The following is a 20088-nucleotide window of genomic DNA, read 5'->3' as shown; positions in this document are numbered from 1 at the left end:
AATATAATAAATATAAAATATTGCATAAACATATTTTCTGAAATTGGTTTGGTTGATTGGTTGGTTGGTTACAGGTAAAAACAAAAGCAGACCAAAGGGAAGAATATAGAGCAGTATGGAGTGATGAAATTTGTGATGAATTTTAGTCTTTTAATGAGTCCAGTGAAAATACAAAAACAACCACAGAACTTCACAGTCACTCATTTTACAAGATTTCTTTTACAAGCCACAGCACATCATCATCATCATACAATCTATCTACTTAAATCAGCAACATGTAATGCCTGAGTATCAATCATAGCCAGTTCTTCATCGTTCACCCATTCATCTTCAACGGGTGCAACGACAGATTTGAGAGCCGGAGTCTGTACAGTTTTTAAAGTGCTAGGGGTCCCAGACCTCCGAGGGGGGTTGAATGTCTTATTTACACACGGAGAGGCCTTTGCGGCCTGGTGGCAGAGCGGCGGCGGAGTGGGGATACGAGACAGATAGTCCAGAGCTCTTCTTCTCTTCAGGCTTTTCGGGTCTGTCTCCGCTGAAGAGTTTGCCGGAGGGGGGTTCCTGCTCAGAGGCGTAAAGGATCCAAAGCTTCTGATTGGCTGCTGAGCTGTCACCTGCAGGACAGAAAACACAAATGTTCAGCAACATGAAGTGGTAACATAGAGCAAACGCAATGAACAGCCTCAAATATACTACAGTGAATACATTTTACAAAAACTCACGCAGGTCCTTGTGTCTTGTCTTCTGTCCGTTCTACAGCCCGGAGTTCTCGGGTGCAGAGCTGGAGAAGAGACGGAGCTCCGGCCGTCAGACTGGACAAAATGTGAAAGTCTCTCCTCAGCAACTGTAAAGAAGTTCTCCTGACCCTGAAATCACACGATGAAAACTATACAGTCAGCTTTCTTTCTGTAGCCTTTTATTTCGCCATTGAAAATAGGATTAAAAACACATTTGGCTAAGTTAAGTTATGGTCACGCTTGTTATTTCAACACTTTTTATTCTTTAAGGGGAAGGGGAAACAGGAAAGAAAGCTCTGGTGGGTTCCATCCCAGGCACACATATAGGCCCAGAGGTCGTACACTTAACCCTTCAACTATCTCTGGGTGCCTCAACAATAATTTTGAGATCTTTTGATCTTTTGATTTGACAGACCATGAGTGCATCACATAGCTGGGCATTCAAACCTGACCTGAAAATGTCCATTATATGTCTCATGGCTATTTATGCAAATTGTAACAGGATTGCATACGGACTATATAGGATTCTGCTCATGGTAGATGTTTCCATTCAACTGTCAAGTGAAGTTCACCATGACACATCTCATGGCAAATAAATAGGCCCCTTATTGTAACAGCTATGTCAGAAAAAAACAGCTCTGCAAGAAACTGGAAAAAATCTTTTAACAGCTGATTAATATTGAGAAAGTTGTTATTGTTCTAAGGTTAATGCTGACCATACTTCATGCTGGCTGAGGGCAAAAAAAAGAACAGAAAGAAATGCACTTGGCAATATATTAATACACAATCTAATGGCCATACAACCCAGATGGGCGTCTTATACTTATATTTCTGGCGGCCATGATGGATAGATATTTTTGACAGCATTTGGCTGCAAATGCTGCTACGTCATTATTTATTTAGCAAATGATTGTTGTTTAGCACATAATTTCTTTATGGACAAAAAGTTTCCTCCTCAAGTGAGCGTAAAATCTTTTTCTGTGATATTGAGGAAATTCTGCCGTTTTCACTCAGCAGCATTTCTAATTTGATGCATCAAAATTTGCATAAAAATACCTGGACTGAATCAGCTAATGCGATCCTGATCACTTCAGGAAAAACTCAGGCTCAAAGGGTGCAAGTAAAATCTGACTTAGAGCATCCAGCCCTGCCAGTTAATGTGTCCTACAATCAGTGGATGGTCAAGATTGCATTGAAATAACAAACATAATGGTAGCTTTACAATTCTTGAACTATATTATACCTGGACCAGGTTTCTGAGTTGGGTGGATGCTTCCTGTAGATGTACTTCCTTGGGGTTTGTGGAGAACAGGGTCAGATCTCCAGCATACAGGACAGGAATGGGAGATGAGGACTGAGCTCCCAGCTGAAGGTTGCTCAGAGCCAACAGTACCAGTGGTTTCACCATGTCTTCCAAGCCAGACTGAGCCAAGCTGGTGCAACAGCGCACTTTCACAAAGTTCAGCTTCTCATCAACCAGGTACAACACAGGGAAGGAACCTGTATTCAAAAGCGGTCACACAACATTTCAATACAAAACAATACAGTAAACTTTTCAATAAACGACGCAGTAAGGACAGCAACTGAAGAAAAACAAAAATCACCACCTACCCTGTCCATCTATGATAGAGATGATATATCCAACAAGATCAACCTCTCCACACAGTGGGTGGAATTCTGGACTTCGAAGATCAAGAAAATTGGCAGATATCCTAGGCTGGAAATGCACTGATAACCATTCCTGGGAGGCCTGAATGATATAATAATATCAATAATAATACATCTGAGAAAATTTCTTTCTCTTTACATAAACATACAGTATGTATACTTCTATACGTAGAATATGTGTGTGCCACAGGTAGCTTGTTTTTATAGTACCTGTAGGTCCTGAAACTGTGTTTTCTTCGTGGCAGTGAACTGAACAGCTGCGGTACCAGCTCGTTTCTTTCCTTCAGAAGCGGTGAGGTTATAGACCCTGTATCGACATCCTTCCTTCAGCAAAGACTGCAGATCGGTGGAAGGTCGCCAAAGGTTCAGTAGGTGAACTGAAAGCAGGAGAAAACTGGATTTCAAACCAAGGTCCATCAATATATGGAATATACTGTAGACAGAGAACCTAATGGCAAGGCTTACACTAGAGAATAAGAGAAAAAGTCATTATTAGTATATAGCTGAATAGAAACATGAAGACATACCACTCGTGCCAAGTTGGTCCCTGGAGTCAGCGATGCAGAGTTTCCAAACAGGGGTCACGTCTCGTTTGGGACAGCTCCCATCGCCCTCCTGTGCGTTCTCCAGGGCTCGACGGTACCGTTCCTGCAGTTCAGCCTGCCTTTTCTCTACCAGAGAGCGCCTGTAGGTATGTAGAGTCTCCAACTGTTGTTCACTCAAATGAGCCTTGGACACAAAAGAAAAATTGGTACGCGGTTAAAATTCCAGAGCAATAGGGTGCAACAAGTTATTTTGTTAACTGAGAAACCCAGTGCATGTCAGGTCAGAGTCTCTCATCACCTCCAGGTAAAGTGGGTCATTCTCCACCGCTTCATGCAGCTCCTCTCCATCCTGCAGACTCTCAATATCCTGACGACTGAGGGTCCGTCTTCTACCTCGAGGTTTGTTATTACCTAGAAGATCATAACTTGTTCAAACCAATTCCATTTTAGTCAATACTTGCACGCACAATTAAAATACATGCCCTACCTTTCTCCTCCTTTTCAAATTCAGCCTGAATCTTGGCAAAAAGGATCTCCATAGCTTTGTGCTTGCTGTTGTTGTAGCGTCTCGCCTCCTTCTCCTCTGCACGGTCACAACGGAACGCAAAGCCTCCATCTGGTTTCCTCTCCATCCACTGGGAAGAAATTACAAGCACACTGTCAAAAACCATCATAAAATTAACAGCCAGGAGTCACAGTATACTGATGCAACAACACTAAACGCACCTGTGTGGGGTAGCTTCTCAGTATGACAATGTCCACACATCCTACTGACCCGCCACTGCTGTACAAACAGGAGACAGGAAGCAGGAATGGCCGGGGATCCCTGTGAAATCCCAGCTTAGTATCCCATCGCGCTGGTCTGCTGCTATTGGCACAAATCTTAAAACAAAAATGATAAGTCAGCTTGTTATCTTGGTCTGTGTGGATAGGTAGAACAACTTGTGTATTATTTGGTTGGTTTGCTTGGGACAGTACCTTTAACATGATAGCTTCAGGTGCCTCTAGAGGCGAGCAGGCATCTTGGGATCCCGTCAGCTCGGCTCCATGGATGATCAACTTCCCACCAACTGCCAGTCGACCCTTGTGAAGCATGGCAGTCAACGGGACATCCAGCTGGGCTTTAATGGCATACCATCCATCTGTTAACCAAACGACTGCAACTGGGTTCTCAACCTTTGAATCAGCATCTTGTGGGGTCTTGACGTCACTCCGACTCCGTCTGGTCGGGTCGTGACCCCTGGAGACGACTCCGCTAACACAGAGAACCAGGGTTTTGGCTGCTGTGTCATCCTTTTCCATGATCTTTCTCAGAGCCGGCCTGCGGCTGTGGTCCACCTCTACATCATATCTGACAAAATAAACAAACATATAAGAATAAAACACAAACACTGTATGTTTTTTTTGCCAAACATTGATACTATCAGATTATCAAATTTCATTGAATGACAAATACTACTGTTTATATCTTTATATGATGAGCCAAAAAGTGTACTTATAAAAGACTTGAGATATGTTTAAGAAAAGGTGGATTCTATGTGGAAAACTATTTGTGAAGCCTATGGAAAATGTCAATATGCTATGTATGATACCAGAGTTTATTTAGGAATATGCTTGTTATACACGCATTTTGCAACAAAATGTATGGATGTGTCTTGTAAACCCATAATGGAACTTTTTTCCAAGGGGAGCATTCATACAGAAGCCCAATTCAGAAGTCAAAAGAATCATGTACGAACCCATAAATGGTGACTATAGAGGACATCGGACTATGCCATCATAAATCTACAGGACCATCAGACAGGCAGCACCATTCACCAGCCACCTAATCTAAACGTTCCAGGGTTAGTATACTAATACTCATACTAATTCTACTACTACAACTACATACTGAACTTGAATCATACATACCTGTACTTGAGTTGTAGGAGAACTTGCTCTGGGTTGAGACAGTGACTGCCCATTGTTGCTGGAAAAGATCTTTCCATGGAGGCCTGCTTCCACACTATCCACCGATAGTGATTGTACACCCACTCCTCGCTGATCAGTTTAGGATCCACGCCTGGGGTGTCACATAATGCTCTGTGGACGGTGTAGGACAACACGATCGAGATTCAGTACAATCTGTTGTATCTGCAGATACAGGGAAACACCTGGTTTCTCAAACATTACGATCATTTCAACAATGTTAAAGTCCAATTTATACCTATAGAACTCTTCTTTCCCTGCAGTCCCATCATTCCTGGGGATCAGCCATCCTCCATCAGCAAGTTGAACACCACCTCCGTCTATGAATACTTCCCGTTTGAAGAAATGCTGGAAATTGAAGCAAAAAGATTCTGCAGTCTCACTAGTGATCTCGGACACATGCCGATGCACTCCATATCGATACAGCTGAAAAAGAAAAAAACAAACAAAAATCAGAATTGTTTACATGGAACATATTTCATTTTCAACCAACTAGGACAGCACTCCAAATTGACTTTTTATTTGCCACACGGATGTTTCGGGCAAGACGCCCTTCTTCAGCGTGTGTATTGGCAATTTGTGAAATTGCCAATACACACACTGGGCGACTTGCCCGAAACATCCGCGTGGCAAATAAAAAGTCAATTTGGAGTGCTGTCCTAGTTTCCTTTTCATTATCTACTACTTTAAGGATCCAGCACCCAGTTGTCATGGTATTATCATGAGTTGAGCGCGTTGTATCTGATTTTTTTCTAATTTTCAACCAACTACAATAAAAAAGTACTATGACAAAAGTGATGTGTAGCAATACCAGTTTCTGAATGTTATCTATAGCCAGTAAAACCTCAAAAGCACAGTTGCAACGCTGGCCTTGCCTGTTTTGGGGTGTGTTGGGCAGGGGACTGTCCATTTACTGCATCCTTTAAGGGGATCCTATCCACCCCTGAGGTTTTAGCAAGAAACAAACTCCCCGGTAGAGGACGAATGGTCTGGCGCTTCTTTTTCCTGAGTCTCATGTCCTGCATATCCCGTGCAAGCTGTAAGTTCTGAAGATTCTGAACCATGTCTGTTGATAGACCAAAACACAACATTATTATTATGTAACATGTTATACAGTGTATTATATTGACCTCATCCAAAAAAGAAGTTACCTTGGCTTCTAGATAATCTGTCCTCTACACCCGATGTCTCTGCAGCAGAATCCTCTGTTCCATGGCCAAAAGGAAGATTTTGATGATTCTTAAGATTGTCATCTGCAGTGTCACCTAAGGCCAATGTCTGAATGTCTTCTTTGCCCTTACTTTCAGTTACTTCTGTAAGGCTTTGTGTTTTCTTAGTGGGTGGGACATAAGTGTTGGTTTTAGTAGGCGTTACATAAGGATGTTGGCATTTATCTTCCTTTGTCTGTGGCTTAGGTGAGCTCTCTTTGACAGTAATTCTTTGTTTTTTGAATGGAGGATTAAACACAGGAGGTGTTCTTGCGTTGTCTTTTGGCACACTGCTCTTGGGTGCCTCCGTCATCACTTTCTTCTGGAATGGAGGAACAAATGCTGCCATCTTGGAATGTGAAGGTCTACCTTCTCCAAGGGTTGGATGTGGTTTTGCCAGCAGTGGCTCTGTCTTTTGCAATCTGGTTTCCATATAGGTTTTTCCATCTCTGTAAGATAAAAAGATAGATGTCAGTGGGTTGATAACTTTTGTGCCAATTGCTTGACAAACATGGTCAACATTTCACAGGCGGCTTACCTGTTAGGCTTGGTGATGTTTGGATGAAGAGAGATGCTATACTTGAAAACTCTCCGGTCTTTCGCTACACCTTAAACAAGCAAAGTATATATTTCAAAAGTCATTTCAGTTATTAGAGTTCATATGCAGGCTACAGGTAATTTGTTACACTGCTAGTGATTTACCATCTGGACAACTTTTTGCAGCATGAAGTGTTGACCCTCTTGGACTATCCACAGTTCTGTTGAATTCTTCCAATAATCGTCTTTTCAGGGGAGGTTGACCTAGAAAATTGTGAAACAGAAAGAAAGAAAGAACTATTGCTAATGCTAATAATGCAAAATGCTAGGGCTGCACATTCATTGAGTTTAATCATATGTCAACATTTAAGCTGATTGTAGAATATGGCATACCTGCAATAAGGAAATATTTAATTTCATTTAGAATGTCTGATGAAGTTGAAAATTGTGCATACCAACAATACAACAAAATATCCTATCTAATAATTGAGAGTATTATTTCAGCCATCATCATGCAGTCCTAATAAATAACATTAAACTATTTGAATTTCTGGTGTAGTTATTCAGTTTGATTGAATTACTTAATTACTGCGTTCAAATATTGCCACTTACCAGTCATATCTGCATCCTCTACTGATCTTTTCCCTATTCCTTTTCGTGTCTCTCCAGATCCGTTGCTGGACTCGAGATTATCTTGCAGCGGCATCTTTTCTAAAGTCATGGTAAGACTCTGGCCAGCTAGATCCTCATCGTCTAACAAAGCCTTAGTGCAGTCCATGGCTTCCTGTGCAAAGAACTTCTGCTGGGTGTCGGTACAGCCACTGAGGTTAGGTGATTGAAAGTTTAGCGCCGATGATGGCCCCTCTGGCCTTGTGAACTGATGCGTCTTACTGCTGCTGGTCTGATTCATTCCACAGTCCACCATTCCTGGCCTTTTCTCTCCAAGCCTGCCAAGGAGATTGTCCTCCCCTGAAGGAGGAATTGTGCCCTCTTTGAACTTCTCTGACACAGAATCACATTTGCCACTTGCTGTGCTAAAACTGCAACAACGTACACCTGGCTTTCTAAAAGCTTCTTTTACACCGTCAGTCTCTTTCTTACTGGCTGTGGTGAGATCTGAGTTGGTTTCCAAAACATTCACATTTGACAGATCAGACCTATGGGTGTCAAATGAGCTTGTCGAGTAAGACCTTGGAGTAATTGTAGAATCTGGACTCTCACCATCAGAAAATTCATTCAAAAGGTTCTTTGCTTTTAGAATATTTTTCTCTGAGATGTGGACTTTTCTTCCCCTTGCAGTTGTGAAAGCACAATTTATTTTCTCTGTATTATTTTGAGCATCTTCATGGTTTGCATCAGTCTTCCTTGTGTCTGAAACAGTTGGGATCTCTGTGTTGAGACTGATGTCATTGAAAAGAGCTTTTGCCTTCTGTAGGGCCTCAGATGAAAATGCTACTGGCCTTCCACTGGCTGCAAAAAATCCACTATTCCTTGGTGGTGGATCATGAATTGGAATTTTGGGATGTATTGGCCTTTTTTCCTTTTCATCCTCAACCCCATCATATTCACTCAACATGGCTTTTGCTTTCTTAAGAGCCGTAGTTGAAATTGCTACTCCTTTGCCACTGGCTGTCTGAAATCCACCTTTTTGTGGTGGTGGTGCCTGAATTGGACTGGATAGATGACCTGTTCTTGAAGTGTCTGATTTTTGTCTCTGTTGTTTGTTTCTGTCCTCAAATTCATCACATTCATTCAAAAGAGACTTTGCTTTTGTCATTGCATCATCAGACACAGCTACTTTCTTTCCACTGGCCGTACAGAACCCACTGCCATTGCTCAATTTACAGATGACAGAGGAACCAACACTCTTCAATGTTGTGTACAAGGGGGAAGAGAGTGGCTTTGCGATCAAAGATGGGTTTCCATGGAAAGAAGCTGCATTAGTCAAAGCACATGTATTCTTAAAACCACCATTATGTATCTGCTCATCATCATGACGTAGTATCTTTGCATGGTCGGCAGCTGGTCCAACATTTTCAAATTCAGTGCAACCTTTGACAGACTCTTCAAAAGTGTTCAAGTTAGAACTGTTTTTCTTATCCTTGACACTTCCAGTCACAGGTAATATAGACTTCTTGTGTTTTGACATGCCATCATCACTGTCCATAACATCACAGTCTTTGAAGAAAGCATTTGCCTCTTGAATAGCTTTTGTCGAGATAGTGATCCCTTTTCCACTGGCCATCTGGAACCCTCTTTGACATGTAGTTGTGCCCATTTTGCTGTTTTCAAGCTCATAACTTTCTGTAGTGTGTTCATCATTTCGAATGCCTGAGATCCTTCTGTTTGAAGAAAGAGATTCTGTCACATTTGAAAAACAGACTTCAGTCTTCTCCCTAGTGTTAAGATTATGGTTAACTGTGAACTTAGAGTCACCTTCTTTACTATGTAAAAAGTCATTATTGCGAGTGGTATTACTGTCCACAGAGTGTTGGTGCTTGATTTTCACATCAATTTCACCACTTTGCTGGTGAGGTGAATTCTGAGCTTGTTCGTTGTTTGTGGTTACGATATCATTGTCATCAGTATCTGAGATGGTCACAGGATTCTCCTCTAAATCTGCAAACAAAGCTCTAGCTTTGTTCAGACATTTGTTAGAAACTTTCAAAACATTTCCTCCAGCAGTTTGAAAGCCCACACCAAACATCAAGGGATTTTTGTTCTCAGGCTTGTTTGTTCCACTATGTTCAGCTTTGTCCAGTTTAGTCGGAACAATACTGGCTAGGCCTTCAGAGGTATGCTTGGAAATGGGAAATGCCTCTCCAGATGAGGTACTTTCTGTTTTCGCTGCACTACAGAATGACATACCAGTAGATACACTTTTCATGATAGTTGCCTTACAACTTGTTTTGCCATAAGAAATTGAGCTCACTTTGTCAGGTGTCAAATGCTTTTCAGCATCTGAACTAAAGCTGTCATCAAAATCTATACCTTTGAGAAAATCAGGGTCTAGTTCTTTGTCAGCTCTTTGGGGAGGAGGGGCATCATCTTGAGAATGTTGGTTTAGCTTTGCAGTTTTGAACTGTGTAAATTCAAACTGGCTATCTGCGTCTTCCAAAAGACTGCATATGTCTGTGACATCAGCTTTTTGTGAAGCTGTCAAAGGGCACTGGATATCTCCCCACTTTATCCTTGAAGGAGGTGGATGGCTTGCACTAGAGATGCTGTTTTCCACCGATTCCTGTGTCATGTCAATTTCATCTTCAGGGTTACGGCTACATTTTGTGGGTTGATCACCTAAAGGGGTTTCACCCTCAATCTCTTGAAACAGACGCTTGGCTCTCTCCAAGTTGACTGAGGAAATCTTTATACCCCTATTTGAAGCCGTTTTGAATCCCAATCCGTGGATAGGGGCAATAGAAACAGTTGGTTGCTGTGGCATGTTGGCATAAACTTGACTGTTCTGTTGAATACAGTTTCTCTCATTGACAGCTCCTTTTGCACTGCTAGGTAGTCGTGTCGATGTGCTCTCTGTGTACAAGTTGCTCTGTGTGTCAGGGATCTGCTTGACAAGACCGATGGACAACTTGGCATCAGTTACAGTTCCCTCCATAACATCATCCACATGTGCGTTTCCCTTCTCTTTAGTTAAAGCTTGAAAAGGAGTAGTCCTGGTGATCCCGGTTTTAAAATCAGACCATGGTTGACTTTGAGCATCTGTCTCTGAGCTAGGAAGAACCAACGTTGATGTAGTCATTTGAGTGACATCTGCCATGGCGGACTGAAACCCGCTGTCACTCATTGTGCCCTCAATTTTAGAGTTCTTTAGGTAAGTGCTAGGTACATGTCTTTTGTGATTGATGCCATTACAGTCATGGTGAAGGCTTGTTCCCCTTTGACTTGATTTTTGCTTATTTCTTTGTTTCAAGGCTGACAGACAAGCTGATGGGGAGAAGCCATTTCGAGGTGTATCCTCTTCCACTTTGCTCAGTTCACCAGGGTCTGGCATTGGAGTGAAGTCTTGTGCAAAAGCTCTGCAAAGCTGTGATACGTCAACATCCTGGCCTTTTGCTGGTACAAAGGGAGCCAGATTTTCTTCAACCACGTTTCCCTGTTTTTGCATCTCATTTCTCCCATCACAGGTTTTCCTGCCGATATTATTACACTGTGGTTTATCTGGCGCATTTCCCATCTGCTTCACATTCAGCTCTTGTCCTGAAATAAAGCATAATAATTAACACAGATTAATCTAAGTAAAAGGATTTATTTCCACGTTCACACGGAAATTAAATGATTGCATTATAGCATTTCCAAATGAATATGTTTACAAGCATGAGAAATCAGATTATGAGGATAATGTGTTAATTTAGAGAAGAATATCAAGAATATCAATAGAACATGTTACCAGAGACTGGATTCCCTGTTGATGATTCTGTCTTCTGAGTTGGCATGTCTTTTCCTTGTACTTGGGGTTTGGACTTCTGCACAGTGTAAACAAATCTTCTTTTATTCCTAGTAAACATGGAGTCTGTGTTTTTGAATGATGGCCTAACTAGTTGGCCTGGATCAGTGTCACTTCCCAGGTGTTCTATTGCAACGTTGGATTCCAACTGTTTAGCAGCATCATTAACGTTGCAAGACGTATCCATGGCACAGCATGAAATTTCAGATAAACTCAATGGAGACCACTGCGTGATCCCGTTATCTCCAGTTCTGACCTGGCCTCTCGAGCGTGGGGATGAAGGAACTCTGCCAAGTTCCTGATCATCTGATCTCTGTTCACCTGTTCTTTCACTGGATGCCACATCGTTTGTTGTGAAGATATTTGTAGAGCTGCAGCCATGTTCTTTTGTTGAGACGCTTTGCTTCCTTTTGATTCTGTCAGTTTTCACTCTTCGCAATGCTGAACTACTGTTGGTGAAGAATATGGACAGAACATTTTCAGCTCCATCAAGAACACTTGCCACTGTGCTGCGAATTTCTCCATCCTCAATGGCATCCGGTACTGTCTGCCTCCAGTCGCTGACACTCTGGTTCAGTGAACAGTCTGGAGAGTCGTGAGAGTTTCTATCCTGACCAGCCTCAGGGGAATCGACAGCTGTTGATTTCAGAGCAACAATCAATATTATTTCACATTATGCAATCTAACTCCGTCGAACTGTTGCAATATACAATTATTTCAGTCATATTTAGACCTATTGTACCATCTTAAACATTATCAAAATGTAAAGGAATAACACACTCTACCTTGATCAACTGTGGGCCCATTATTTTGAGGTGACACTGCTGTACCTCTGGATACATTTGAAAGAGAGGGGAAAAGCTTCCGCACAAACTACAAAAAAAGTAAGAAAGAAAAATAGTGAGTTACAGGTAGGGCTGAACGATTTTGAAAAAATATCTAATTGCGATTATTTTGACTGATATTGCAATTGCGATATGATTTGCGATATTAGAGGTAATGATAATTTCTTTAACATTTATAACGTTTTTCATTTTCATTGAAAAACGTATTAAAATGATTATGGTGTGATTTTTGCAGGGATCTGTACCAAACAAAGATGTTTTCTTAAGTCTGTAGAATATGATGTGTAGGCCAGGACATCTCTGCAGCACGACAATATTTAATTTAAAATGGTATTCTGACACATATTTTGCCTTTAACAAATATTGCGCCTCCTGCGATTTGAAAATTGCAGTATTGCGATTTCGATAAAATTTTGATTAATTGTTCAGCCCTAGTTACAGGTGCAATTCAAAGTGGCACTCTAGTGTAACTATTAGTCCAAATTTAAACTGCTACTGTAATTATTAAGTGCAAGTTTAAACTGTGTACTTGCAGCTAAGTCCAAGCTGACAGTAGGCTGTAAGGGTACATATAGAAAAATGAACCTTTCAGTGCAACACTGCCTCTTGCGGTCTCACGAAATTAACATTTTGGATCACATGAATGTGCAGCATGCATGGTGTCATCTACTGAGTCTGACCTTTTCATGGTCACATTTTAAAGCATTAGAGCATAAGCAGAAGACAAAATTATCTTTTTTTTTTAACTTGCACATTTCAAATGTCAAAAATAAACTTGGGTGTCACTGGCTTGATTCAACATGGAGATGCATATACTGTACAGCAGGGCCTGAGAATCTTATCTACCCTACATTCAGTATCATTCTAGAAAGCATAGAAATAAAGATACAGTGTGTATGGACTGGACAGAGTACTTACAATAACATTTTTGTCTGTAGAAAGGCTCTCTGGGAGGAGACTGTCCTCATTTTTAGCTACAACAGTGAGAAAGCACACCAATCATTTAACAGAATGCTCCTATAGATTACTAAAACAACCAATAATGTCCAATCAAATGACAAGGTAATAGGTATGTGCTTACACAAAATCAGGGTGGAGGGCACAGCGGGTGGGGTATTTAATGAACTGGTCCATGATATGTCAGGATGAATCTGTGCACCAAGACTTTCAGATATATGCTGGGCAAAGTCAACCTTTATCATTCAGAAAAAAAAGAGTAAAATTAGAAAGTAAACTTTCCTGTCATTCCATATTCCACATTTCACATTTTAGTACTGGAATCATGGCAAATGCTGAAATAAAAATTGCATCTTCAGAAAAAAAATACACTTACTGCAGATTTTTTGGGGGTAACAAGCAGCTCTGTACAGATGACAAAAGCAAACAGATCAACCTGTGAACATGAAATTCAATATTGACAGAAGAAATACTCTAATGACGAATTTCTAGCTTACCAAAACCGTTTTCAGGCTGCATATTTCCGTATGATTTGGCATCTGACATTCTGAAAAGAAAAGGACAGTGTCAAAGCCCAGAGGGCATCAATAACTGCCTAAAGCAGTGAAACAACACAAGTAGGACCTAATACTTGGCACAATTACCATGAAATGGGTTCAGTGAACACTGAATTAATGAGGTAGAAGAACAATATTCAACTGTTATCTCAGGTTTTTTCAAAGCTTCATTCACTTCCATTGAGAACAATGTCTAAAAATCATACTTCTAACACACATAAATAATGGTGACATACATCCCCCCCAAGAAAAAGTAGTTATTCCATGTTTTGCAACACTTGAATGTACGGGTCCTTTCCACACCTATTCACCATAGCTCTCTATTCATGAAAACTTATAGCAAAGTGAAACATCACTTGAATTAGCACAGTGCCTGCTGTTAAAATCCAAACTATGCAAAATTCATTTGCAATAAATTTTTTTTAATGCATTTTCTCACAAAAAGCAATGACAGCAAAGTCTCATAGACTTGTTGCACTCACCCCTCTTTTGATGTCCCAAACAAGCATGGACTCGCAACTGTCGATGGCAGTGTTTCTTTTTCTGAGAAGCACCACAGAAAATAATATTCTCAGATATAAGAAGGCGCTTCAATGCATATACCAAGGCTATTTCATTTAGCAAGTGGGTCCAATTCAAAAGTCCTATCCAGTCTGACATGCTCCCATTTACCACAAGTTAATGAAACAGAAATTTTAGTCTGACATTATTCTTTTCACCAACAGTAAACCCTTTATTCAAATGTTACCTTGTTCAGCGGAGAAGAACTGCTCATCCTCAATTTCAGGTGACACAACTCTACTGTGTCTAAAAACCTTGGGGGTTGAAAACAGCTGGCTCTCCACTGCACTTTTATCAAATGGCGTTTTGAAACTCCCATCTTGGTTAACGGTGCTCAAGTTATCTTGCTCAGAGACATTTCCCTCATCAGCTTTAACTGTCAGTGCATCAAACCAGTTGGGGTCCAGCGGTCCCAGCTCTGCATTGAAAAATAAAGAAATGGGACATGTTTGAATATCAGCATTAAGTACACTAACTTCAAGCTAAGTTACCTTGTCAACCTTTGTGTTAGGTGGTGTAAGTGTGATTTGGTGATTATGCAGGTAGATACAGTTAAGTGACATCAACGAACCAAAAAGGAAGTTATCCATCTTACCTTCCCATATTTCATCTTTGAATGTGTCGTACATGCTTTTTGAGGGTGAATCCATTCCACGTGAGTTAAGTAATCTCTAAAGTTGGCTAGGTGACACACCTGCAGAGATAAAGTTTTCAACAAAATACAATTTGAAAGCAGATATTGATCTAGCGTAGCTGCTGTTGGTTTCTCATAGAGGGCAGTTAGGCTATCTGCTTCCGACCACAGGTTATAGCTGCTAATCAACTACGTTAGCCAATGTTAGCGAACTTAGGTTGCAGATGTTAACCGGTTATTAGAGACAGTCGAGGGAGTAACGTCAGCCTCACTATTGTTGTCGCTGCAGGCGATTAACAAGTCACTAGCTGGTTCCCAATAATTAGAAAACACAGAAATGTAACGTTAGCTAGATATACCAACTCACTGGATCTCACAACCGGGTAACGTTACATGAGCTATTTACCAAGAGAACAAGCCGGAAAAAGACAGACTTTGACTTTATAGTAGTTTGACATACCATGGTGGCGTAGGGAGATGATGTCTTTCATGCCGCGATTAAATTCCTGACAAAATCTTAAAGATAAAGTATGAAAAGATGATATTAGAGTTTCTACGTATACTTGAACCTACTCAGCTAGTAGCCCTGCCCACAAAACAAACCTCGCGCGCAGCCCATCCACCGGAGCTCGACTTCAAAATAAAAGTCTCGCTCACAGAACTTGAAACGTGAAGCTTGGTATCTCTATCAGGATGTCTTTGACTAGATAGCTTCACGTAATTGTCATTACAAGATTATTATTCATCATTACTACTACTACTACTATCATTATTATTATTTTTTATAATCAATTATTTTCGTTGCACAGATCACACAATGAAACCATTTAACAAATGTAGTTTTTATTCTTTATTGTTACAGAAGTGTACAGAACACCAACGTACAGTACATTGCAAAGGCAGTAGTATTTACAAGGTGAAAGGCTACATCAACAGTTCCTATGGAAGCTTTACAAATATGTATTTCTTTCAGTCTACATGCAACTCAAATTGTAAATTAAATTCATAAAAATACAATCTTATAAGTCTGAGCAAAGCCCCCATTGCACTATGTACAATTTTTCAGTTAAAATAGTTTATTATATTATATGTTCATAAATATTACTATTACACTTTATAGTACATACAATTTGCATGCTTGGCAGTTTTAACAGATGGAACAAAACATATGTTTTCTATAAAACTAGTCAGTTAAAAGCATGTTTATCTTTTGCAAATAATATAAATAATTTGTCTATTTGCTAAAAGCTGCACAGTAAAAAGGTACAGTAAAATGTTTTAAGTAACAGATAACCCACACAGCGGCATCTAAGTTTATGAGACATTACAGTAGATTTGCAGCATGTCAAAGTAGTTGAATGTGTACAATATTATGCGGATCAGTATCCATAATTCCATCCATGATGGTCGTCAGGTTGAAGTTCACACACTCAAGCACGCACACACACACACACACACACACACACACACACACACACAGACACACTACTTTAACCAAGCAATGAAGCCTCCCTTTTCCTGTACTAAGAATTTTCACGTGAGCCAAAAGCTATGAAATTCAAATACATTCTTTCAGGATACAGTAAAAGTCTTCCACTTCCGTGAAGCATTGCACGTTTTCCCTTGAAAATTAAAACAACATAACTGAAGGAGAATCACTTAGCTTTGGTATGTCATTTGTTAAATGTGAAAGTTGTTGACCTCAGTAGCAAGTGGTCGCTTTGTGACATTATCTATTATTAGTGCAATAAAAGCCTACGTTTCTTTGCTATAGCAAAGTCTCTCATCTCGCTTGACCCAACAGTATTGCTGCACATCTGAAGATCTGAACACATGACATTCTGATGTGTCTTTACTCTGAGCAGGTACAGAAAGTGAAGTTTGGATATTCCCAGGTGATATGACAGCAGCAAGCCCAGACAGGACCAGGCTGAGCATGGGACAGGGTGCTAACAGGCTGCTGTACAGGGACTAGTGTCAAAAGCCGCAAGACTGCCATCACAGACTTGAGCCCGAAACACTGGAATCTGGGAGGAAAGTTGTAATGGCTCTGTAGCCCCGGGCTCGGCGGATCATGTCCCGAATCTCTCCGTTGAGTTCCATCAGCTTGACGCAGCTCTCTGTAAGGTCCTGCTTTGAGCCCACCAGAGCAAAAGTTCCCGTCTGACCCAAGGTTTGATGTCTGAAGTAGATGTTCAGTAAGGTCTGGATCTCATCCTCAGAGTGGCTGCCAAAGATGTCATTAGGCCACATTCTTCTGCAATGAAAAAAACAGTTATGCTCTGCTCATATTTTTTCGGATTGAGGACAACATTTAACAGCATACACTCATGATGCACAGATAAACAAGCCTTTTGCCTTTCTCACCTGCACTCACGAATACAGCGGATGGCTGTGGGGAATTCGCTGTTCTTCAGACCCTCCAGGACGGCCTGCACAGCAGCCTCAGAGGAGCTGAAGGTGGGCTCAGAGTAGGAACTCTCATGGGCATTAAGGTCATCGTTCGTCACCGAGGTCGCTGCTGCCCTCAGGCTGCTCTTCAACTCATTCAGCTCTCTGGACATATTTGTCAGCTGAAAGTTGAGAGGGATTAATATTACCAACTAGTGAAATGGATTAGACAGTGTGTATCACACAACCATAACTTTGAAGCAACTTAAGAGGCAATTTAAGGGGAAACTCAGGGTGCAAAGGGTTAAGCATCAAACTCATGATGCACCTACCTCGGGAATAGAGCTTATCGCATGGACCTGTCCAATCAGCTTACAATAGGATTGAAAGAGCAGCAATAGCTGAAAGTGGAGTTTGTAGATTCGTTGACAGAGCTCCAGTTGCTGAAAAATAAAGAGTACAATGGTCATTAGCATTAGGTCACTGTACTGCGCTAGGTTTCTCCATTCAAGAACTACTGTATTGAGTAATTTCTTGAGGTCTGCGTTTGGTGGATAATGAATTTACAGGCAACTACTGTAACTACTGTACAACCACTTCTGTGTACATGCTAAACCTGCTGCAACTATACAGAAGACTTGATAACAATCTCTGCGCCAAACATGACATTACAAGGAGAAGAAATTGTTTTGTCTTTTAAAAAATAGCAGGGACTACTTAAAACAATGAAGAGTAATAAGCCTTGTATAACTTACTGCCAGAGATTCCATTTGCTACAAAGCAAGCATGTTACAAGACAGAAAAGAAGTAAGAGGAAAACAGAGAATCAAAGGAAGGGCATGCATTCCTTATCATTTCCATTTAGAGTATAGGTGAAAATATAGGTCATAAAATGCTTGCATTTTATTGACATGCACAGAGGAAGGAAAGAGAGGGTTGACTTAGGTGTAAATAACAACCGAAAGGAGGGTTTGTGGTCCCCATGAGTCATCAAAAAGCCAAGTTAAAAAGCCAAGCAAATTAACAATTTTGCCTTTTCATTAGCACAAATGCACTCACTTTTGTGGGAGTCTCTTGACCTGCCATGTTATCATTTCATGTCCTACCAGTGCCAAGTTTTATCTTATGTCACCTTCCCATGCTTTGAATGTTTTTTTTCCGTTTGCTATCCTTTCCTTCCCTTCCCTTTGGTATCAAGTGAGTGTAATTGTTTACTGCTAGAGTAAATGCAACTTAAGAGAACTTGCTCCCATGCCCAGCAGAGTTGAAAATGATCACAAGGCACATTGGAATGAGAGAATCAATGTGACGTGCGGCAACTCAAGGTTGTCCAGAAAACTTGACATTTAGATATTGTGAGAAAATAAGGGGTAACACTCACAGAACTACAGTATCACAGAGTAATCGAAAGGCAGAAAGTACAGTATGAAAGGTCAGTTGAAATGGAATCTGTAGTAATCTCATTTTCTCAAAATTATACAGCCTTTTGTATGTTGGCACACTCAATGAAAGCATTAATTAAGCCATACAAAATGTTAAACCAGCATTTCACATTATTCTTCAATTGATAAGACAGCATAAGACAGTTTTAATATTCAAATTCCTAACAAATTATATGGTTACCGACTGTATAACTAAGGTTTTACCTTTTCCTCGTGCTCCGCTGGTTGACATGTTATCACTGAGCCCCCAGCACTCCTGGGAAAGGTGGCCTTACAGTTGCTCAACCACTGTGGGTGAGAGAGACAGCATTATCACTACATGGACAACAACACACAGGTGACATTTTGACTAGACAGCTAAATTTTCCATCTCCTTACAGAGAGAGCTGCCTCCTTTCTGTTGTTGTAGGTATCCAGATACTCTTGAAGTTCCAGTACACTGAATTTCATTTTTTCGAGGAGTCCATATGACATAATCTGTGAAAGGAAAGAGTTGTTTTGCTTGTTGGGCCTTTACTATTATGTCATACTGTAAGACAGTATCAAACACATATCAAAGAATGTCAAGTTACTCACAGTGTCTGCATCAATAAACAGAGTTGGACACTCTGAGCATGATGTTAGCATCTGAGATGACCTCAGAAACTTTGATCCTATTCCCCTAAGTCCATCACCGAGGTAACTCACAGCGTCGCAGGTCAACGAGCAGAATTTGTTCTGGATACTCTGCAAAGCAAAATAAAAAGCTAGCTGTGATGCTGTCAAAGTCTATCGCAAACCATTACAGGTTCTTATGGTCCGTCATTATTCCAGGTTTATTCCGAAGTCTTCCCCTGTCAGCTTTGGTCAGTGAAGTGAACAACATCTGGTTAATGAATCTCTGATGATTATCAAGTAGAAGGTAACTACAGAATCCTTCTTCGTAATTAAGGAGACCTCTTCTGAAAAGCAGCTTCCATCTCTCCGAAGGTTAATCAGCCAGATAACTAATCCTGTTAACAATCATTTGAGTTTCACCAGGCCCACTGTTAATGATATTCAAGTGTATGCTGGATAAAAGGCCACATTACGATACCTGAAATAGTGAAGAAAACACATGGAAAGTGTAGACCGCACAAGATCCATCTGAGTCAGACACTAGCTGGTTGATGTGACTTCGCCAAGCCTCTTCCGCATCATCACACACTGCTGGCTGGAAAGCTGCGAGGATGGCGGAGAAGAAGGGAGACGGCGGCGGGGAAGAACGGCACTCCAGCATGTCGTCTCTCTCCTCCTCGGCAAGACTGAGTGGACCAGACACACATGCATGTCATTAAGGAAACAAAATTCATATATGTTGATTTATTTACTAATGTAAAATCCTTTCCAACTAGATGGCACTCCGTAGAGCGCATACAGTATCTCCACCAACACTATGCAATTGTCAAGATATGCTAGTTCCACAGATTTTCACCAAAAATTTACTATTTCTTCCATGCCCCATGACCAACTTGTTTCACATTAGGAGATGCACACGTGTTCATATTTTCATGACTGTACCTGAAATGGGACAAATTCTAGACAATTGTAAGCATTT

General features: G+C 40.8%; 2 protein-coding genes across 4 annotated transcripts in view; both read right to left on the bottom strand.

Annotated features, from left to right (window-relative positions):
- Positions 1–195: 195 nt before the first annotated feature.
- brca2 (BRCA2 DNA repair associated) lies at positions 196–15266 on the bottom strand. The gene is given in 28 exon segments (XM_071523588.1): positions 196–614; positions 723–866; positions 1981–2237; positions 2349–2487; positions 2616–2782; positions 2936–3134; positions 3249–3361; positions 3438–3585; positions 3677–3832; positions 3929–4301; positions 4862–5032; positions 5157–5344; positions 5794–5984; positions 6070–6575; positions 6665–6734; positions 6829–6927; positions 7276–10878; positions 11069–11251; positions 11300–11761; positions 11902–11998; positions 12889–12944; positions 13052–13163; positions 13304–13332; positions 13425–13474; positions 13967–14027; positions 14233–14463; positions 14641–14739; positions 15140–15266. Coding segments are annotated over 27 exon segments (8220 nt in total). The 5' UTR covers positions 14696–14739; positions 15140–15266; the 3' UTR covers positions 196–254.
- A 266-nt stretch (positions 15267–15532) lies between these two features.
- frya (furry homolog a (Drosophila)) overlaps positions 15533–20088 on the bottom strand; it is a 52725-nt gene continuing 48169 nt past the window's right edge. For all 3 annotated transcript variants that reach the window (XM_071523590.1, XM_071523592.1, XM_071523591.1), the window contains 7 exons: positions 19588–19795; positions 19089–19238; positions 18891–18989; positions 18717–18800; positions 17403–17513; positions 17047–17252; positions 15533–16936 (listed from right to left, as the gene is read on the bottom strand). In XM_071523590.1, the coding sequence (XP_071379691.1) occupies positions 16678–16936; positions 17047–17252; positions 17403–17513; positions 18717–18800; positions 18891–18989; positions 19089–19238; positions 19588–19795 (1117 nt within the window). In that variant the 3' untranslated portion in view covers positions 15533–16677. The remainder of the gene's footprint in view (positions 16937–17046; positions 17253–17402; positions 17514–18716; positions 18801–18890; positions 18990–19088; positions 19239–19587; positions 19796–20088) is intronic.

This window comes from Centroberyx affinis, unplaced genomic scaffold (assembly GCF_046629955.1).
Source record: "Centroberyx affinis isolate AG114_WGS23_722 - 3 ecotype Tasmania unplaced genomic scaffold, CSIRO-AGI_Caff_v1 ptg001095l_1, whole genome shotgun sequence".
Lineage (NCBI taxonomy): Eukaryota > Metazoa > Chordata > Actinopteri > Beryciformes > Berycidae > Centroberyx > Centroberyx affinis.
The sequence above is the reverse complement of the archived record's forward strand: the minus strand, read 5'-3'. Positions and strand labels throughout refer to the sequence as shown.